We start from the raw sequence: 22,584 nt of genomic DNA, 5'->3' as shown, positions 1-22,584 counted from the left end.
TACCACTGATTCTCCTTGGGTTATTGACTCTGGAGCCTCAAACCACATGACCGGTAAGTCAAATTTATTTCAGACATATAACCTTCTCTCTAGGAGAGATAAGGTGCGACTAGCTGATGGTTCTTTCTCTACCATAGTTGGCCAGGTACCATACCTCTCCCACTCGGCCTTACCCTTTCTAATGTACTGCATGTTCCGAAATTACATATAAATTTGTTGTCCATTAGTAGTATAACTCACTCCTTGAACTGTTCAGTCACTTATTTTTCCGTCTTCATGTGTGTTTCAGGATTTGGCCTCGAGGAAGACGATTGGTAGAGGAAGCATGGTGGATGGTCTCTACGTGTTGGAGAATAAAGCTGGTCTTGTGGCTACGGAGTCCATGAGTTTGTCAAGTGAGAGTCAAGCCTATTTATGCCATAGTCGTCTAGGTCATCTTTCTTTTGAGTCATTAAAAGTTATGTTCCCAAAGTTGTTTGAGTCCTTGTCAGTGAGTCAGTTACAGTGTCAGACATGTCAATTGAGTAAACATTGTAGAAGTTTTTTACCTTTGAGAAGTAAAAGATCTGAATTTCTATTTCATATTGTTTATTCTGATGTTTGGGGCCCTGTTACTCTAACCCACTGAGGCTGGATATAAGTACTTCATTACCTTGATTGATGATTACTCTAGATACACTTGGGTTTACCCTATGCGATCTCGAGATGAAGTGCCAAAAAATGTGAAAGACTTTCAACGCATGGTGTTCACTCAGTTCCAAACCGAGATCCATATCTTCCAGTCGGACAATGCGAAGGAATACTTCCATAGTGATCTCACAGAGTTTTTTGCTTCGAGTGGGTCACTTCAGCGAAGCTCTTGTGCTAGGACACCCCAACAAAGTGGTGTTGCTGAATGAAAGAACCGTCACCTTCTCGAAGTAGCTCGTGGCTTATTAATTCATATGAATGTGCCAAAACGTTTTTGGATGGATGCAGTTTTGTGTGCTACATTCATCATCAACCGTATGCCATCTCGGTTACTAGAGTATAAGGCCCCACATCAGCTTCTGTTTCCTACAACTCCATTGTCCACCATTCCGATGCGTGTTTTTGGGTGTAGTTGCTTTGTCCATAACTTGTCCCCTACTTGAGGTAAGCTTGATCCTCGGGTTATTCCTTGTGTTTTCCTTGGTTACCCTTTATCTCAAAAGGGGTATTGCTGCTATGATCCTACCTCTCGCAAGTACTATGTCTCCATTGATGTATCCTTCTTTGAGAATCAACCTTTCTTCTCGGTTTCTCCTCAGGGGGAGAGTAGGGTTGAGGAGAAACAGGCGGCTCAAACTCAACTACCTCCTTTACCCGATTCTCCTCCATTCTGGGTTTTTCATCGTCGCCATAAAAGCCAACGGAGTTCAAGAGTTGTGGAACCTGACACTATGCAACAAACATCATCGGATTCACCGGAGGCAGATCCGTCTCATCAGCCAGGTACACTTGCTCCTATTGATATGCCTGTTCCTCTCAATGTTGATTCACCTGTCATCAATGATCTTGATATTCATATTGCTAAGAGAAAGGGTGTTAGATCTTGTACCACTAATCATACTATCTCTAATTTTGTGTCCTATGATCATGTTTCACCTTCATTTCGTGCATTCCTCTCTTCTGTGGACAGTGTCCTCGTTCCTAAGAATGTGGCAGAAGCTTTATTTAAACCTGAATGGACAGATGCAATGCAGGAAGAAATTGATGCATTACACAAAAATGGCACTTGGGAGTTGGTGGACCTTTCTGAAGGGAAGGAACCAGTGGGTTGCAAGTGGGTGTTCACAGTGAAACACAAGGCTGATGGAACTGTTGAAGGTACAAGGCTAGACTAGTAGCAAGAGGTTTTACACAGGTATATGGAGTGGACTATGCAGAGACTTTTGCTCCAGTAGCCACGATGAACTCTATCAGGATCCTTCTTTCATTGGCAGCAAATCTTGACTGGGAACTTCACCAATTGGACATCAAAAATGCTTTCTTGAATGGTGACTTGGAAGAGGAAGTGTACATGACCCAACCTCCAGGTTTCTATGCCAAAGGCAATGAGGTGTGCAGATTAAAAAAATCTTTATATTGGTTGAAACAATCACCTCGGGCTTGGTTTAGTAAGTTCTATTTAGCAGTTCAACAGATGGGGTTCAAACAATGCCAGTCAGATCACACTCTCTTTGTGAAAAGAGGTGAAGGAAAATTGTAGCTCTTATTGTGTATCTGGATGACATAGTGATCACAGGAGATTGGGAGGCTGAAATACGGAGACTAAAAAATTCTTAGCCACTCAATTTGAGGTAAAAGATCTAGGCCCCTTACGTTATTTCCTTGGAATTGAAGTTGCCTGCTCTCACAAGGGCATCTTTATTTCCCAACGGAAGTATGTACTAGATCTACTAGAAGATACAGGCAAGTTGGAGGTAAAACCAATTGACTCACCAATTGAATCTAATCATCAGCTGGGAGACAGTCAGGGAGAGTTTTTGAAAGATGTGAAGAAGTTCTAGAGACTCGAAGGGAGACTCTTGTATTTGTTTATGACCAGGCCTGATATTGCTTATGTAGTGGGTGTCCTTAGTCAGTTCATGCACAATCCTAGGACAACTCACTTTGAAGCTGCAAAGAGGATCCTTAGATACCTTAAGAAGTTTCCCGGAGCTGGTTTGTTGTTCCAGAAACATGGTCACTTAAAGGTGGAAGTATATACTGATGCTAATTGGGCAGGAGCAGTCGATGACCGAAAGTCTACCAGTGGGTATTGTGCCTTTGTAGGAGGAAACCTGGTCACATGGAGAAGTAAAAAACAAAGTGTGGTGGCTAGATCTAGTGCTGAAGCAGAATATAGAGCGATGTCTCATGGGGTTGCTGAAATCATGTGGATAAGAAATCTGTTAGGTGAACTGGGTTTTGCAGTGAGCAATCCTATGTCACTCTACTGTGACAATAAAGCTGCCATCAATATTACTGCTAATCCAGTCTTGCATGATAGGATGAAACACATTGAAGTGAACAAGCATTTTATTAGAGAGAAACTTGTAAATGGAGAAGTATGTACTCCATATGTCAGCTCACAAGACAACTTGCAGATATCTTCACCAAAGGTCTTCATCATGTGCGGCACAATGATTTGTGTGACAAGTTGGGCATGATTGACATCTATGCTCCAACTTGAGGGGGAGTGTTGAAATAATTTTGTTATTTGTGTTAGGGTCTGTTTTGGCTAGTTAAAGCGTTTTTTATTTCTGTTATTTCTGTTATTGTACTCACTTACAGCAGGGGCACAAGGGTCTTTTCCCTTCTTATTTCTGCCGCCCTATATAATATAATAAAAGCTGGCGCCGCCACCACAGTTCTATTGCTCCAAACTTTTTCTTCTTCCTTTATTCCTTCTCCTTTCTCTCTTCTTTCCTTCTCTTCTCTACTTCCTCATATTTCAATCGGATTTATTGTCAAGAGACCCCAAGTGGTGATTGGATGAAGCTGAACTTTGATGGAAGTATCTTTAGCAATCCAGGGCCTTCCGGTATTAGTGAAGTGTTCAAAGATGAGATGGAAATATATGTGCCTTGTATTCAGGTCCTATTGATCAAGGTGAATCAGTGAGAGCTAAATTTTTGGCTGCTATTATTGGGGTGCAAAAAGCTAAGGATATGGGAATTACTAGGCTGATTCTTGAAGGGGACTCCAAAATAGTTGTTGGCCGGTTGAAAAAGGAGAAGGGGCTCTATGGCAATTCAGAAATGATCTCAGAATATTCAACATGATATCAAGAGATATGTAAATCCATGTAAGATGGGTTAGGAGGTCTGCAAATGAGTTAGCAGATTGTTTGGCTAAGCAAGGAACTCTAGACAGCATTTGTTTTGGGCTCAATGTTAAATGTGTGGGGATTCTTTGCTGTAAAGGGTCTTCGGCGTAACAACTTATTGTTGTTCCTTTTTGTTCTTTAATACAATTTTCTTGAGTTGCCGATCAAAAAAAAAAAGTTAAATTTTGATGGCAGTAATCCAGGGCCCTCTGGAGTTGGAGAAGTGATAAGGGATGAGAAGGGAACCATATGTGTAATGTTTTTAGGTCCAACCAAAGATAGTGATTCTATATGGGTAGAACTATCAGCAGCATTTGTTGGGGGTGCAAAAAGCTAAAGAAATGGGAATTGAAAGTTTGATGATTGAAGGGGATTCGAAGGTGGTACTTGGATGGATAAAGAAGGGAAAAAACATGATGTGGAATTTCAGAAATGAATTAAGGTGGTTCAAGTGGTTTTTTAAAGACATGCAAGTACAAATCAGATGTGTACGGAGGTCTGCAAATTCCTTGGCCAAACAAGGGGTTAATGAGCAACAAATATTTTGGGCTCAATTGTAAAAAGGATGGTGGGTTTTTTCTTCTTTTTTTTATATTGATTTTGTTCTTTTCGTTTCCACAACTCTTGTTGAACTATTGAAACTTTTAAAATCTTAATGAATCAATTTCTTTCTTTGTTGCTGATTAAAAAAAGGATGGATGCACAGGAAAGTGTGCCTTGTTCAGAACTTCAGATTTGTTGCTCTAATACCATCTTATCAGTCTGAATTTTCTTAGAAGAGAGAGAACAACAGATAATGATTTGGAGTAAAAAATGTGAATGGACAGAAGCCCCTCTTATAATTTATAATAGGCCACCATAAGAAAAAATGGGGAAAAGACAGAACTACCCCAAGCATAGAAAGAACATAAAAACAGTACATCAATGGTATGACGCCTACTACAACAGTTCCTATGAGATATCACAATTTTGTCTAATCTGTTAGAAATCAAGGTCAGAATCCTGAAGACCAACAATTTGTATACAGGTATCCAGGTATCATAGAAGTTGATCTTTCATTAAAAAAGGTCTCATTAGAAGTTGGCATGTATTGCTTTGTCTAACAAATTTCTATTATGTCATATCGTAAAGTGTAACCTTTTATTGGTTTTTGAATTGATATATGTCATATATGACAGATGAAACATGCCAAATAAAGTTGCAATGTGTGTCTACACCAAGTAAAGGAAGGGGTATGGCATCATTAAGTGATATTGCTCAAGCTTCATTAGTTCATTCTGAAGAACCTTATGCTGTGGTATGATGAAACCCTTCTTTCTTAGTGGTATCAACTGTCAAGTACTTATTTGTGCTCATTTTATTCATTATGCACTATGCATATCGGTACTTTTTCTGTTTACTATTCTTCCCCTAATGAGCAACTTGGGTAGAATGGGTCATCAATCAAATCCAGACACTACAGGGGACACCTGTGAAACCAGAAATACTAATGCTGCTATGGACCATTGATAAAAAGGCTGGAGGACCCACCTTTGAAATCAAATCCATGGAGGACTCTACTCTCTACTTTTAAGAGCAACTAGTACTTTCTACCAACACTACCCCTATACCCACACTCTTGTAGCTTTTCCATGCTTCACCATCCAGCGGGTATTCTGATGTACTCCAGATATATCAGTAGGTAGCAACCCATTGGCTGGGTATCAAAAGAGGAGTTCAGGAATTTGTGGCTACTTCTGTTACTTGCCAACATCCAAGTATGATACCCAGTGTCCAGCAGGTATCCTCCAACTGCTTCTCATTCCCATATAGATGTGGGAAGACATTTCAATGGATTTCCTTATGGGTTGCCAACTTCAGTAGGAAAATCAGGCCTCTCTGGCTAGGCAATCTTGCATAAATTTGGGAATCATATGAGAAGTTACAACATGAATTCCCCCATATCAACCTTGAGGACAAGGTTAAACTCAAGGAGGGGGATGTTGTTAGAAGCCCAGTTGAGCCCATAAATAATAGTGTCAAGGCCTGGGTAAACATGCAGTACTGGAGGGAATATGGACTAGCTCCACTTCAGGGGACCAACAATTCAAACTTGTATATAGAAGGAAGCAGTTGAAAATCACACCTGCAATAAATGTGAAAATAAACCAAAAAGAAAGAAAAGAAGGTGGAAGAAGAGAGTTTAGAAGAAGAGGAGAATGGAAGAAAGAGGAAGAAAGAAGAGAGCTGATCGATCCTCTCTTCAGTTCCCTAAAACTCTTTTATTAGATATAACTAGCGGGGACCCGTGCGATGCATGAGATTTATTAAGCGAAAGTTAAATAATAGAAATGGTCATTTACTAAAATACCCCTTATAGTTTCATGGATTTACTAAAATCTACCCTATAGTTAAAATTTTACTAAAACACCACTTATAATTTGCAATGGATTTAATCAATCTTCCATTAGATGACAGTGGAAAATGGCAGTGTTGACCCTAATGTTCATTTAAATAAATTTAATCAAAAGAAAATAAAAATAAAAATACCATTTTTGCCCTTTATAAGACACAGGCAACCACTCTATTGGCTAGAAGGGTTGACTCATTCTAGTCCAGAATTTGGCCTATTACCAACAACTTCTCAAGTTGTTTCATGTTTCTGCCATTGGAGGTTACTCTGGAACCTTACGTACCTACAGGCACCTTGCTTCTCATTATTATTGGCTAGATATGAAATTGAGGGTGCAAGGCTATGTTGCATCTTGCCACACCTGCCAACAGCAAAAATACCTTACAGTCTCTAGCAGGGCTATTGCAACCTCTACCCATTTCCAAAGGGATTTGGGAGGAAATCACTATGGATTTTATTTCATGATTGCCCAAATCAGCTGGTAAATCAGTAGTGTTAATGGTCGTGGATCAGTAGTTAAACTGCATGGCACACCCACCACTATTGTTACAAATTGTGACCCACTGTGGCACTGTTTATGAGCAGGTTCTGGGAAGCATACTTAACAGTCCAAGGGATGGATCTTCTTCATTCAACAAGTTACCATCCTCAAATAGATGGGCAATCACAGGTTGTCAGTAGGTGCTTAGAAACCTATTTTTGGTGCTTTGTGGAAGACAAGCCTAAGGAATTGGTGCAATGGCTTCCTTGGGCCAAGTATTGGTACAGCACATCATACCATGTCTCTATAGGAACTACTCCACTCCACATTGCTTATGGATGAGATGCCCCAGGTCTCTTGCCTTATGAGAAGGGATCTCCAGCTATGGCTGAAGTAGATGCTCAGTTATTAGCTTGAGATGGCATCCCCTCTCAAGCTGCACCTGCAAAAGGCACAACAACAAATGAAGTCAATTTATGATAAGAAGCATCAAGATGTAGAATATGCAGTTGGTGATCTGGTATATTTGAAACTCCAGCCTTACCACCAGTCTTCTCTGGTCCAGAGAGCTTGGTATAAACTCTCTCTATGTTACTTTGGACCCTTTTGGGTAATAGAAAGAGTGGGCCAAGTAGCTTTACCAGTTTGACCTTCTCCTGGCTCCAAGCTACACTAACCTTTCATGTATCATTGCTCAAGCCATGCATTCCCAGCTCTGCTGTTGCTAGTTCCACCTTACCTCAATTCACAGATGAAAGGGAATTGGTGGCGGAGCCACTTGTGATTATAGACTTGTGTTGGGTTCAGGTGGGTAATAAGATAACTGTTCTCTTACAAGAAAAGAGGAAGAAGAGAGAGAAGAGAAGAGGAAGAAAAAATGTGACAGTCAAAAGATCAGTGCTGGCGGCATGCAGCTTCTATTTTATATTAATGTGATGTAACAAATAAGATGTAAAGAAATTACAAGTAGGTCTCTAGCGGCACACCCTAAAAATAAAGAAAAGAACATGTTGACAGCAGCCTAGCTGACAACATTCTAACAGCATAAGTAAAAAACTTAAATCTAACAACACTCCCCCTCAAGTTGGGTTGAATATATCTATCATGCCCAACTTGTCACACAGTTCATTGTGCTGCAGGTGTGGAAGCCCTTTTGTGAGAATATCAGCAAATTGCTCCTTGGATTTGACATAAGGAGTACAAGTTTCTCTCTTTTCCAATTTTTCTCTTATGAAGTGCTTGTCCACCTCAATGTGCTTGGTCCTATCATGTAGGACTAGATTACTAGCAATGTTAATGACTGCCTTATTGTCACAGTGGAGGGACATAGGATTGTGGACAATAACCCCAAGTTCCCCTAAAAGGTTCTTCAACCAAAGAACTTCAGCCACCCCATGTGCCATAGCTCTATACTCCGCTTCACTTGACCTTGCCACTACACTTTGTTTCTTACTTCTCCATGTCACTAGATTTCCTCATACAAATGTACAGTACCCACTTGTGGACTTTCTTTCATCCACAGCACCTGCCCAGTCAGCATCTGTGTAGACTTCCACTTTAAGATGATTATGTTTGCTGAATAGAAACCATGTTCCTGGATACTTCTTCAAATACCTAGAATCCTCTCTGTTGCCTCCATGTGTGGTCTCTTAGGGGAATGCATGAATTGGTTTAGGACCCCAACTGAGTAAGCAATGTCAGGATATGTCATGGACAAATAAAGCAACCTTCCCACTAATCTTTAAAACTGTTTCACATCTTTTAGTGGTTCACCATCACAATTTCCTAGTTTATTGTCAACATCCATAGGGGTATCTACTGGTTTTACACCTAACCTGCCTGTATCCTGTAACAGATCTAGGATATACTCCCTCTGAGAAATGAATATGCCCCTTTTTGAGCGGGCAACCTCAATTCCAAGAAAGTACTTAGGGGACCCATATCTTTCACTTCAAATTGAGAGGCTAGGAATTCCTTCAATTTTTGTATTTCTGTGCTCCAATTTCCTGTAATGATGATATCATCTACATACACTATCAGCACAACCACTTGTTCTTGACATCTCTTCACAAAGAGAGTGTGATCAGACTGACATTGCTTGAACACTACTTGTTGAACCGCCATATGAAATTTACTGAACCATGCTCTAGGAGATTGTTTTAGACCATAGAGGGACTTTCTTAGTTTGCACACCTTACTTTCACTTCCTTTGGCACAAAAACCTAGGGGTTGAATCATGTAAACCTCCTCCACCAAATCACCATTTAAAAAAGGCATTCTTTATATCCAGTTGATGCAATTTCTAGTCAAAGTTTGCAGCCAATGATAGAAGAACCCGTATTGAATTCATCTTAGCTACTGGAGAAAATGTCTCATCATAGTCAACACCATAATCTTGGGTGTACCCTTTAGCTACCAGTCTTGCTTTGTATCTTTCAACTATCCCGTCTGCCTTGTGTTTCACTGTAAACACCCACTTACACCCCACTGGATCTTTCCCTGTTGGAAGATCCACCAACTTGCATGTTTGATTCTTATGGAGGGCATTGATCTCCTCCTTCATAGCATCTGTCCATTCAGAATATTTTAAAGCCTTTGCCACGTTTCTGGGTATGGCAATACTATCAACTACAAATAGGAAGGCACGGTGAGAGGAGGAAATGTGGTCATAGGAAACATACTGGGTAATGGGGTGTTTGGTAGTGCATGACCTGACCCCCTTTCTATGAGCAATAGGAATGTCAAGATCATCCACAACCGAAATGGGAGCTAGGGGATCAACATGTGTTGGACTTACCTCCTAGGAATTAGATAGTGTTGGTTGCTCAGTGTTTGGTGGCTCCACATCTTTGTCACATTGCTGATCTCTACGGCGTTTACGTTGGAAGACACGAAAAGGAGTGGGGTCCTGAATAGAAGGAAGGGAGACTTGACGAACTTGGAGCTACTTCTCCTCTTCCGCATTACTCTCCCCCTGAGGAGAAGTAGGGAAGAATGGTTCAGACTCGAAAAATGAGACATCCATGGAGACAAAGAACTTATGACCAACAAGATCAAAGCACCGGTAACCCTTTTGCGAGGAGGGGTACCCCAAAAAGACACATGGAATAGACTGAGGATCCAACTTACCATGGGACGGGGATAAGTCATGGACAAAAGCATGACAACCAAACACCCTCATGGGAATGGAAAATAAAGGAGACTGAGGAAACAATAACTGATGAGGGGCCTTGTATTTTAACACTCTAGAGGCATGCGGTTTATGACATAAGCAACAGCAAGTACAACATCAACCCAAAATCGTTTGGGAACATTCATATGTAACATCATCCCTTGGGCTACCTCAAGGAGGTGTCTATTCTTTCTTTCTGCAACATTGTTTTGTTGTGGTTCTCTTGCACACGAGCTCCTATGAATGGATCCATGGGAAGCAAAGAACTCATTTAGCTCACCATGAAAATATTCCTTCGCATTATCAGATTGAAAAATCTGAATTTCAACATGAAACTGTGTAAACACCATCCTTTGGAAATCTCTTACGATCTTGTGGACTTCATCTCTGCTACGCATGGGAAATACCCATGTATAGCAAGAGAAATCATCAATCAATGTGATAAGTACTTATACCCGCCCTTTGAAGTTATGGTAGTAGGCCCCCACACATCAGAATACACAATATGGAAAGGGAAATTTGATCTTTTATTACTTGAAGGAAATATTGTTCTATATTGCTTGCTCAACTATCACTGAATAGGACTTAAATAAAAAAGGAAACAAAGACTATTATTTCAGAAAACACATGACCTAACCGATTATGCCACAAAAAAAAAAGTTGACCCTTATTTGACTAACTATGCGACTCTGAGGATGACACCGAGAAGTTAGATCCTCTATCAATCGTCCTCCCAAAAGTTGGATCCTGAAAAATACTGATAGGTCCCCAATTAACCTTACGTATGCCAAGAAGGGGAAAGGTCAGCTTTCGGCTAAGGGGGGAAATAATTGAACATGGGGGCAATTATGGGTGGAGGGAATAAGGAGAGTCTTGAGGCATTTATAGCTATGTCAGTTAGGAATAAGAAGAGTGTGGGCATTTATAACTTGGCCAGCTGGGCATTTATTGAGGGAGTCAGTTATGCTGTAAGAAGAATATAAGAAGGGGCTTTGGGGGATGGGGGAGGGAGGCTTTTTTTGAGTGAAGAATACTGTGAGTGATTGGGAGAGCCGGCGGTCTCTCAAAGAACCGACCAACTGTTAATGTTCTTCTTTTCTTCTGAATGAATACCGGTTCCTTTGTTGATGTTCTAGTTGTGTGAATTCTGTTGTGTGTCTGAGATTTGTGTGTCAAGTTTCTGGGTCGTATCAGTGGTATCAGAGCGCGTCTTTCCTCGGCCATGGTGACAGCTAAGGAAGTGGCATCGCAAGTGGAGGGTTTCGAAGAACGCTTAACTTCTCTGCATTCTGAAGTGGATGGCTTACGTGATGAGATAACAGCTGGACTTTTGAAGATCTCGTCTCTGGAAGGAAGCGTTCAAGATCTGGTGAGACGTTTTGATCTGTTGCTTCAGCAACAGGCCTATTCAGCTCCTTTGTCTACGACTGACATTGCTCCTCCTTTAGTCGCATCGAGTTGTGTGGCTGACAAAGGGAAGAGTGCGGCATTTCCGACGTCTTCCTCAATGCCGGTGCCGGAACATACTCCCGATTCACTTCCTCGGAAGTTGGAGTTACCTAATTTTGATGGGGAAAATCCAGACAGTTGGTTTTTTCGTGTGGAGCGCTATTTTGAGATTAATGGATTGCTTCCGGCACTGCGTCTGCGAGCTGCAGTTGTCTATTTAGAGGGTGATGCATTGGCGTGGTATTATTGGGAGGATGGTCGGCGACCTTTTTGTAGTTGGGCAGAATTCAAGGAACTCCTCCTTGAACGTTTTCGATCAACTCAGGAGGGAAACTTGCAGGAGCAGCTTCTATCATTACGTCAATCCACTACTGTTAAGGAATATCGTCGCCAATTCGAGGTGCTCTCCACCCCCTTACGTGACCTGCCAGAATCAGTCCTTGAAGCAGCATTTGTTAATGGGTTGCACGTCCCTTTCCTGAACGGTGCCATGGAGCGGGGTGACTGGTATAGAACCAAAGACTTGGTACCTAAGGGCTCTGATTGGGTTGTCAATGAAATGAAGAAATCTGGTCTTCGAGGCCGTGGTGGAGCTGGTTTTCCATCTGGCCTGAAGTGGTCTTTCATGCCAAAAGTATCTGATGGCTGTCCTTCTTATCTTGTTGTCAATGCTGATGAGAGTGAGCTAGGAACATGTAAGGATAGAGAAATTATGCGCCATGACCCACATAAACTACTAGAGGGTTGCCTGATTGCAGGGGTTGGTATGCGGGCCACTACTGCTTATATCTACATAAGGGGAGAGTATGTAAATGAGCGGAAAAACCTTGAGAAGGCAAGGAGGGAAGTTTATCAAGCTGGACTTTTGGGAAAAAATGCACGTGGATCTGGATATGATGTTCATATCCACTATGGAGTTGATGCTTACATTTGTGGAGAAGAGACAGCGTTGTTGGAAATCCTTGAAGGAAAACAAGGAAAACCAAGGTTGAAGCCTCCTTTTCCAGCTAATGCAGGGCTATATGGATGCCCAACAACTGTTACAAATGTTGAAACTGTGGCTGTTTCCCCCACCATTTTAAGGCGTGGTCCTGAATGGTTTGCTAGTTTTGGTAGGAAGAACAATTATGGGACAAAGCTATTCTGTGTCTCAGGCCACATGAATAAGCCTTGTACAGTTGAAGGGGAGATGAGTATTCCATCGAAGGAGCTGATAGAGAGGCATTGTGGAGTTAGAGGTGGATGGGATAATTTTCTTACAGTGATACCAGGGGGTTCTTCTGTTCCACTGATTCCAAAGCACATATGTGATGATGTGTTGATGGATTATGATGCACTCAAAGCTGTCCAAACGGGTTTAGGGACAGCTGTTGTAATTGTGATGGACAAGTCAACTGATATTGTGGAGGCAATTGCTAGGCTCTCTTACTTCTATAAGCATGAAAGTCGTGGGCAGTGGACACCATGCAAGGAGGGGACAGGATGGCTGCGGATGATCATGGAGAGGCTGAAGGTTGGAAACGCGAAGCTGGAGGAAATAGACATGCTTCAAGAGGTGACAAAGCAGACACACCATCTGTGCATTGGGCGATGCTGCTGCTTGGCCTGTGCAGGGACATATCAGTGTGCGGTGTGCGTCCATCCACTATGCCTGGAGTTACTGGGTTGGAAGTGCTTATTCATTGGCAGGGCCTACCTGATTTTGAAGATTCTTGGGAGCCTTTTGGCTTGCTTCGAGACCAATTTCCTCATTTTAACCTTGAGGACAAGGTTAGACTTTGGGTGGCGGGTAATGATAGGCCCCCAATTAACCTTACGTATGCCAGGAAGGGGAAATGTCAGCTTTCGGCTAAGGGGGGAAATAATTGAACATGGGGGCAATTATGGCTGGAGGGAATAAGGAGAGTCTTGAGGCATTTATAGCTATGTCAGTTAGGAATAAGAAGAGTGTGGACATTTATAACTTGGCCAGCTAGGCATTTATTGAGGGAGTCGGTTATGCTGTAAGAAGAGTATAAGAAGGGGCTTTGGGGGATGGGGGGGGGAGGCTTTTTTTGAGTGAAGAATACTGTGAGTGATTGGGAGAGCCGGCGGTCTCACTGTTAATGTTCTTCTTTTCTTCTGAATGAATACCAGTTCTTTTGTTGATGTTCTAGTTGTGTGAATTCTGCTGTGTGTCTGAGATTTGTGTGTCAAGTTTCTGGGTCTTATCAAATACATGAATCAGGAAAAAAGGTTACATTGCAATTTAACGAGTCTGTAATACTACTAATAGAAAGAAGGTTGATGGGAAGCTGAGGGACATGGAAAATATTATTCAGGTTAAGTCTACGAGGAAGGGATATTGATCCTTGGCCTGCAATGGAGGAAAATGATCCATCTGCAAGTCTCACCTTATCCCTTCCTAACAAAAGGTTACAAGACTGGAATAGGTTTGGCTTACCAGTCATGTGATTAGAAGCCCCTGAGTCAATGATCCAAGGGGAATCAGTGGCAGTGGAGACATGGAAGGTAGAAGCTGCATTACCTGATATAGACACAAATGAAGTAGAAGGGTTACCAGTAGCTGAACTGTCCATCTGGCACAAGGCCCTACCATATGATTCCAAGTTACTACGGAAGGAGTTCATAATGTCTTCCTTGGGGTCAAAACCAATGGAGTGCTCCGTAGTAGTATCAGTTGGTACCCCAGCAGATTGAGTTTCTTGGGTTACCACATTTGTTGCATTGTGTGCTGTATTAGGCTTCTTCTGACCATGTACCTTACCCTGTTCTTGGTTCTTTACAGCCCACTTTGGTATCCCATGGAACTCCCAACATGTATCATGTGTATGTCTTGAACGACGACAGTGGGTGCAAAACAACTTATCCTTATCATCAGCTTTCCTGGAGTCATTTTTCTTTCCCATATTATTTCCACCCATTGCAGCTAATGCTACCTGTTTCTCCCCCTTAGTTGCAACCATCACACTCCGCCTACTTTCCTCAGATTGAACAAGGGCATACACCTCTTGAACTGAAGGCAACTCTTTACTTCCTAAAATCTTAACTCTAAGGGGTTCATATATGGGGTTTAGTCCCAACAAGAAGGCAAAAACCTGCTGTTGAGACACCAGCTTCTATTAGGCTCTAGCATCATCATCATATTTCCATTCTATAGCCTGTTAGTGGTCCAATTCCTTCCATACTGAGGTAAGGGCTGAATAATAGGCTGATAAGCTACGGTTTCCCTATTTACAGGTTGAGGATTCAGTTTGTAATTGGTAGATCTAGCATAGTGCCTTTGCTCAAAATAGGAGGTTTTGGCCCGTTCCAATATCTCATTTGCAGTGTCTGCCCACATAAAGTTCTTCTTCACATCAGATTCCATGGCTGCAAGAAGCTAGGACATCACCATACTATTTGCTTGGTCCCACCGATCATGTTCAGCAGTCCCACTCTTGGGTTCTTTCACCCTTACATTTATGTAACCAGCTTTTCCCCTTGCTGTTATATAAAGTTTTACACCTTTGACCCACTCCAGGTAGTTCAGACCATTTAAAGGAGTAATTGGCATAGGAAACATCATACTTTCAGTCCCCATACCTGCTGTACTATGGGTTGATGTAACCCCAGATGAAGCAGAATCATCGTTGGCCATTTTCAAAGGCAGGTCTACAAGTCAAAAACAAAACTGCAGGTGCACAAGACCAGTCCTCACACCAGTACTACTTCTAACAGTCACAATTAGGGCACAAAACCCCACACACTGCTTCTGAAGACAGGTACACAATACTGAAGAGCTACTGGCAGCAGCTAAACAGTCCAGAAATAAGGAGAATACTGTTGTAATCTTCACACTTTGCACACCAATTTAAACACAGTACATACCTGTGACAAAGGGGATCACACACCCCTCTACAGAACCTGTATGAAGATGCAAAAATCACAACTAAGCCCTCACAGCATCAGCCAATGGAAAATAAGGAAGCTTCACAGCATTGGCCTCCTCCTACTAGGGTTACCTTGGTGCTACGACCAAGGAAGAACCCAGAAGAAGCAACAAAAAATAGTTCTGATCAGTCCAATTAGGTTTTTTTTTGTCTTCACAGTCCAAGAAATCTGATGCCTGGGTTGAATGGATATGATTCAGCGGAAAAAAACAACTCCTATTGCCCAGAGTTGTGCTTTGGTACCATGTTCTCTTACAAGAAAAGAGGAAGAAAAGAGAGGAGAGAAGAGAAGAGGAAGAAAAAAATATGTGAGAGTCAAAAGATCAGTGCTGGTGGCGCCCAGCTTCTTTTTTTATGTTAATGTGATGTAACAAATAAGATATAAAGAAATTACAAGTAGGTCCCTGGCAGCACACCCTAAAAATAAAGAAAAGAACATGCTGACAGCAGCCTAGGCTGACAGTATTCTAACAGTAGAAGTAAAAAACTTAAATCTAACAACAATAACAAAGAAAGTTCTGGTGTTTGGAGCAATCTGCCCCAAGAGGCCAAGATGGTGCCACATGGGAGGACTTTGCCAAACTCCTGCAGCAGTTCCCTCATAAGCCTTGAGGGCAAGGCTTGTCTCAAGGGGGAGAGAGTTGATAAGGCTCCGCCCAACACCAAGGCTTTGGCCCAGGCCCAGGGTGCCAGAGGAGGAGAAAGACACAGTCAGCCAGCTACAGGAAAGCCATGAGCTTCATTCCTCCATTCAGATATGTCTACACTCAAAGGCCACGTCAGCACTGATCCATTATGGGTTTATGGGTCATATTGGAGTTAGTTATAATTGAGTGTATAAATATTCCATTGTGAGAAGAGAAGAGACAGATCTGAGTTTTCCCTCCAGTTTTCTTCTTCTTCCCTCCCAATTCTTTCTTCTCTTTCTCTGTGTAATCCATTTCAGGAGGCAGAGCTCCCTCGAAGAAGCTCAATCTTATCAGATTCCTTTCCTTAGATCATCCACCATTAGACCGCAGCAATTAGAAAACCAAATCTGGAATCTTTTGAGTTGTCCACTATAAAATCTATAACTAATTTCAAACCTCTTCATTCCACCTTGAAGCCTACATGAAAATCATCCTAAATTCATCTTTCACTAGAATCTAGGGTTTTCAGACAAGAATCAATCATACTGCTGCTGATTCTATCTGTATGAGTAGTGGCACTACTATCACTTTGAAAGATGTGTCAGCTCTGCTAGATCTTCAGAACTGCCCTTTTACCACCTTAAATGTGTTCGAAGAAGAAGAATCTGTCTTGGAGGACATGCCCCACTTCATCAGGTTATATATGAATGTAATACAATACAGTAAAAAAGCATATTTTCCCCTGATAATGAATAATTCCCAAACCCAAAAAATGTAATACATATAAACAAAGTGTAAAAATAAAAGCTATATTATGAAGAGTATGCATTAATAAATATGAATGTAGATACAATAATAGAACTTAGAAAGTGAATGAGTTTCATATCTTAGTTGCTCATAAAAAAAAAATAGTTACATATCTTAGAAAATAAAAGTGGGTTCTAAATTAGTTAAATTTGAAGTCATAAAAGAATATATATTCAGTAAGGCAATTTCTATGGTTCCAGAAAGGTATGGTAACTGAACATTTTTAACTAATCAGAAACCCATGTGAATTTGGATGAATACCAGTTGATTGGTTACCATATGGACGAATACTAGTTGATTGGATATAAGTTTTTCAGGTACAACACCTTTTGGTACCATAGTGGGACTTGTTCAGTAAACATTGGGTAATAAGAAGTATAAACAACGAATTTAGAAAACTAGGCAATTTCTTATTTGCATTCTATTCACTAAAAGCGGTATTACCCAACATATCCCACCACTTCTGGTATTTTCTTAGGGAAGATAATTTTTTTGGGATTGATTTGATTAGTCATCAACATTTTTTTTGAATGTTAATGTTGGTTTGTCTTATAGTCTTTAAGAATTCTGCTATTTTCACTTTTTGTGCATCTGTCATAGTGGATAGACTCTTCCCCCTCTCCACTTTTCTTTTCAAGTTATTATTTTTGTCTTGGCATATGCAATCAACAGTTTTATCATTTCCCTATTCATCTGTATAATTGCAGCTATTAGATCTTATTTACAGTAAGTCAAAGGTATTTGTTAATTAATAGACAATTGTTACTTTGTGTGGTGATATGCAGATTTTGTTAAAACATTGCCGGGACAATTATTGCCATTTCTGCTTGAGTGAACTACCAGCAGATATGGTTCCCTGCACATCATGCTCAATATCATTATACTGTTCCCAGCACTGCCAAGCAAAAGCAGGGGGGAAACCATCTGGAAGCAATTCAAACAATTATTCTATTCCTAAAAGTGTGCCACCTGATCTTGAAAGATACATTGCTAAGACTTTGGCCATTGATTCTGGATATGCTTTAGTAGATGCAAATGCTGACCACTTCTTTGAACATGGACATGAGTGTGGAGGTGCACATTGGCCTGCAGTATTACCATGTGAAATTGTCTTGGCCGGTCGAGCTCTGGTGAAGTCTATAGTTGACAAAGGTCATTCCAAGGGGGGTTCTGAAACCATTGAATCTTTGGTATTTGTCGGATCCTTGCTAATTTTCCTGCCCAATTTTGTCATTTTATGATAGGAACTAATCACCCTTTTTTTCTTGTAGGAGCTTTTAAATAACTATGCACAAATGACTTTAGAAAGAAAACTAGAAACACATATTTACTCAATTATACTGGCTTACTGCCTTCAGCAGTCTTATGGTCTTGAGTTTTCTTTGACTGGGGCTTCTATTTCACAGGTATACATGACACTCTCTTAAATCTTTCTTTCTTTTTCATTTTATGTACCTGTAGGATCAAGTCAAAGTTGAAATCAACTATTTGACCACTGGGTCCCATATGTTGACTTTCCCCAGCCTAGGGCGTTTAGAGTTTAAGTTTCATGTTGATTGAGGTAGTAGTGTGTCCGTTATGGTCAATAGAAGAAGTTTGTTAAGTTGGAGTCCACAGATTTGACATCCTTTGTTTTAGTAGTTTATTAATTTTAGAGTTAGTGTGCCAGTTTGCATTGGATTGCCAGGTTCACAGAGAGGAATGGACTCCATCATAGTTTTCAAAGCGCCAAGGCAAGGCTAGGCAACAAGGGGGCGCCTTGTCACCTAGTCACCTAACTGTTGCCTAGGCAATGGATTTTTTTAAGTAAAAAATATATATCCTAAGGTAGTTCCCTGGGTTCCATAACCATATTTCCTTAATAATTATCCATAATTTCATAAGAAAAGCATAAACTTCATGTAGAAAATCAACATGAATAGGACAAATACTAGTTGACTTACAAGTTGTTAGGGCCCAACTAGATCAAACCGAGGCCCAGTTAAGCCTAGCTCCAGCGCAGTCCATTGCTTACCCACAACTTAACCTACAGTTCTAGGAGAGTGCATATACTGACTAACAACACTAACTTCATAACTGATATCCAGTCGTGTGAGACAAAGATGGAGAAGTTTTCCAACTAACCGTTGGAACAGAGCTTTATTTTCAAGGGGTTCTCCACCTTCTGCATTGATCTTGTGATTTTTTTCAATAGGCGTGTCAGCAGGTTTAACACCCAGCTTCCCTGTTTCTTCCAACAAATCAAGAACATACTTTCTTTGGGAAACAAAAATCCCATGTTTACCTCAATACCCAAGAATATTGTAACTCTCCCAGGTCTTTTACCTCAAACTCTTGATGAAGGAGTTCCTTAAGAGACTCAATCTCACGGATATCACTCCCTATCACTACAATATCATCCACATATACAGCAAGCAGTGTTAAGGAAGAGTCCACTTTCTTAATAAACAAAGTGTGATCTTACTGGACTTGCACATAGCCAAACTTCTCAAGAGCTTGCTATCAAACCAAGCTCTAGGAGACTGTTTTAGTCCATATAGAGCTTTATTCAGCCGACAAACCTTCTTTCCTGTTTCTACACTATAAAATTCAAGAGGCAACTGCATGTAAACTTCTTCTTGCAAGTCTCCATTGAGGAAGACATTTTTAACATTTATCTGAAACAAAGGCCATGAGTAACTGGCTGCAAGAGATAATAAAACTCTGATAATGGTCATCTTTGCTACTGGTGCAAAAGTCTCTAATTTGTCTATGCCATATGTCTGAGTAAATCCCTTTGCAACTAATCTGGCCTTACACCTTTCAATGGAACCATTAGCATTATGCTTCACATTAAAGACCCATCTACATCCAACCAGTTTCTTCCCTTTAGGTTGATCAACTAGCTCTCAGGTATTGTTTTTCAGAAGGGCGTCCATTTTTACCTTCATTGCATCCTTCCACTCAAGTACTGACAAGGCTTCCTGCATTGTTCTGGGAATGGGAATATCAGCAATGGATGCAACAAAGGACTTGTAAGGAGACAGATGATCATAAAACAGGAACTGGGAAATACAGTGGGTTGTAGATGAAGTGCAACGGTGTTTGCCTTTACGAACAGCAATGGGGAGGTCAAGGTCATCCAATGGAGGTGAGGGCTCAACAGTGGAAGGTATCTCATCTGTAATGGAAGATAAAGGAACTGCGGTACCTAGATTTGGATCCATAGAAGGAATTGGGGCTGGTCTAGACTGTTGATGATAGAAATCAACCTGCCTCCACCATTTGTGATAAACTCTCAAATCCCGACACCTCTAACAACCCTCCCCATTACACCCCTCTTCACTGATTGGGATAGGTAATGGAACTTCTGGTGAGTGAATCCCAACCTCACTACTCTCCCCCTGAGAAGAAACCCTAGGATAATAAGGTACATCCTCAAAGAAAGTGACATCTATAAAGACAAACCTCCTCCCAGAAGTAGGTTCATAGCAGCAATATCCCTTTTGAGTTTGTGCATAACTAAGGAAATACATTTTGAGGCTTTAGGATCAAATTTGAAACGATGAGGGCCAAGAGTTTGAACAAAGCAAGTACAACCAAAGGTTTTAAGGGGAATAGTGAACAACTCTTTATCAGGATATAAAAGAGTGAATGGAGCTTTCATGTCAAGAACCCGTGAAGGAATTTGGTTGATGAGATATACAGCTGTATGAATGGCATCTCCCCAGAAACGTATAGGCACATTGGAGTTAAATACAATGCTTCTAGCCACCTCCAATATGTGTCTATTCTTTCTCTCAACAACCCCATTCTGCTGAGGTGTATGAGGACAGGTACTCTGGTGGATAATCCCATGGTCAAGAAAATATGAGGCTAATGGTTTTGCGAAGTACTCTTTCGCATTATCGGATCTGAAATTTTTTATTTTGACCCCAAACTAGGTTAAAATCATCTAATGAAAAATCCGGGTCAAGGTAGGAACCTCATCTCGAGAACGCATAAGGTAAACCCAAGAAAAGTGGGTATAGTCATCAACAAACAACAAGAAATATCTATACCCCCCCATAGCAGTGATGTGATAAGGTCTCCAAACATCGGTATGCACAATTTCAAGAGGAATACTACTTTCTTTTATTACTCAATTAATAGGTTGTTCTACAATGCTTTGCAAGTTCACAACTTTCACATTTCAAATTGGACACCTAGACGGACTCAAACAAACTAGACATTTCAAAGACCTAAAAGATAAATGACCCAACCGGTTAGTCCAAAGCATAACCTAACTAACAGACTGAGAAACAAAAGACCTCCTAAGTTCACTATCTTCCCAATGTGAGCTCCCTCAAAGCAGATAGATTCCATTCATCTCACGGTCAATCCCAATAACCCTCCTTGTCTCCAAATCCTAAAAAACACTTCGATCAGGGAAAAAAGTTACTGAACAATTATGGGTTTTACCGTTTTAGTAATGCTACTAACTGAAAGCAAATTAGTATTAAGTTTAGGAACATGCAAAACTGAAGACAAAGAAATGGCATTAAACAACTTGATGTCCACAGTTGTCAAGGCGTCACCTAGGCGCCCTTGGCTGGGCACCTCGCCCAAGCGCCTTGACTTTTAGCAACTAGGCGCCCTTCTAGGTGACAAAAATGATTGGGCCCATTCTAAGTAGTTTGATCCGTCAAACTTGACAGTTGTAATCTGAAAGGTGTTCTCAAACATGTTACCAGAACCACCAGCCCACAAAACATCTCCCCCTTGATTCTTAAACTCCATTCTTGTTAAGATATTAATCAAAAAACACCCTTTTTAGCACTGAGATAAGTGAAACTGCACCCAGAAATTGTTAACAGCCGACCTAGGAGGGTGAATTAGGTTCGGCAACTACCCAGAAATAATAAAACAGCTCTACTAGATCTCCAGAGAACTAAAAACACTCAGTCTGGAATGGGAACAGGTCCAACTACTGCTCCAGAATTAACAACAGTCTTGAGTTTTAGGGTTTTCTCTTAAAACCCTAAAAACCTCAAGAGAAGAGAAGAGATTTCCTAACCGCACCTCTCAGAATAAACAAAAGGAACCCTTTTTTAGATCGATCTCAAGGAAATCAACTTACTTCAGGAAAAAACTCTGGCTGCCAACTTCTAACTGATGTCTGAACCCTAATCTTGAGGATTCCAACCTTCTTCTGATTCTTCCTGATCGCTGGATCTCTCCAAGGTTCTACAGTCCCTTGAGTAGCAGCCGCACACTGCCAGCAACCTCCAAGAATCAGCCGATGACCTTCTTTCTGCTGGAACTTCCAACCCTAGGAAGTTCCCATGTGGTCAGCCTGATTAGACTAGCATAAGAACTCTTAGGTTGGCTTTGATACCAAGTAGTCGAATAGGACTGCAATCAGTCCTAGGTTCAATGTGAAATAAACAAAGGAAAGATTGAGAAGAGATAAGAAGACAAAGAGATGAGAAGAGGAGAAGGGCCAATTGTCGCCCTTACTGCTTACATGGAAAAATAATAAAAGAACTAATAACTACCAACTGAAATAACTAACTGCTAACTACAATCACACGAACACAGTGGGGACCACATCACTGTTCTCTACAGACAAAAATAAAATAATTCCCAATTTTGCTAGAATTATGACTCTAACTTAGTAACTTAACTCTTACTTTCTAATTTAACTCTTAATCAAATTAGGAAAATTAAATTTTGGTATAATTAGGAAAACCAACTCCTAATGCAATTTGGTGGTGGTAAAAAGACCCTAATGCATTTAGGAAAACAAACTATTGACTGAAATAATGGAAATAACTTCTTAAAATTATTTTTATATTCCTACTAGCCATAAATACATGAAAAATTAAAAAAAAAACTAGATTTTATTCATTAGCTCTTACATCGAATGCAT

General features: G+C 40.8%; 1 protein-coding gene and 1 pseudogene across 6 annotated transcripts in view; both read left to right on the top strand.

Moving 5' to 3' along the window:
• The window catches only part of TPR9 (Tetratricopeptide repeat (TPR)-like superfamily protein), an 88,472-nt gene that overhangs the window by 58,331 nt on the left and 7,557 nt on the right, over nt 1-22,584 (top strand). For all 6 annotated transcript variants that reach the window (XM_019200399.2, XM_088888631.1, XM_010280598.2 and 3 more), the window contains 3 exons: nt 5,011-5,129; nt 17,480-17,884; nt 17,966-18,100. In XM_019200399.2, coding sequence (XP_019055944.1) covers nt 5,011-5,129; nt 17,480-17,884; nt 17,966-18,100 — 659 coding nt within the window. The remainder of the gene's footprint in view (nt 1-5,010; nt 5,130-17,479; nt 17,885-17,965; nt 18,101-22,584) is intronic.
• On the top strand, nt 10,935-13,273 carry LOC104612977 (NADH dehydrogenase [ubiquinone] flavoprotein 1, mitochondrial pseudogene; annotated as a pseudogene).

This window comes from Nelumbo nucifera, chromosome 5, assembly GCF_055504915.1.
Source record: "Nelumbo nucifera cultivar China Antique chromosome 5, China Antique-T2T, whole genome shotgun sequence".
NCBI classification, from domain to species: Eukaryota; Viridiplantae; Streptophyta; class Magnoliopsida; order Proteales; family Nelumbonaceae; genus Nelumbo; species Nelumbo nucifera.
The sequence above is the reverse complement of the archived record's forward strand: the minus strand, read 5'-3'. Positions and strand labels throughout refer to the sequence as shown.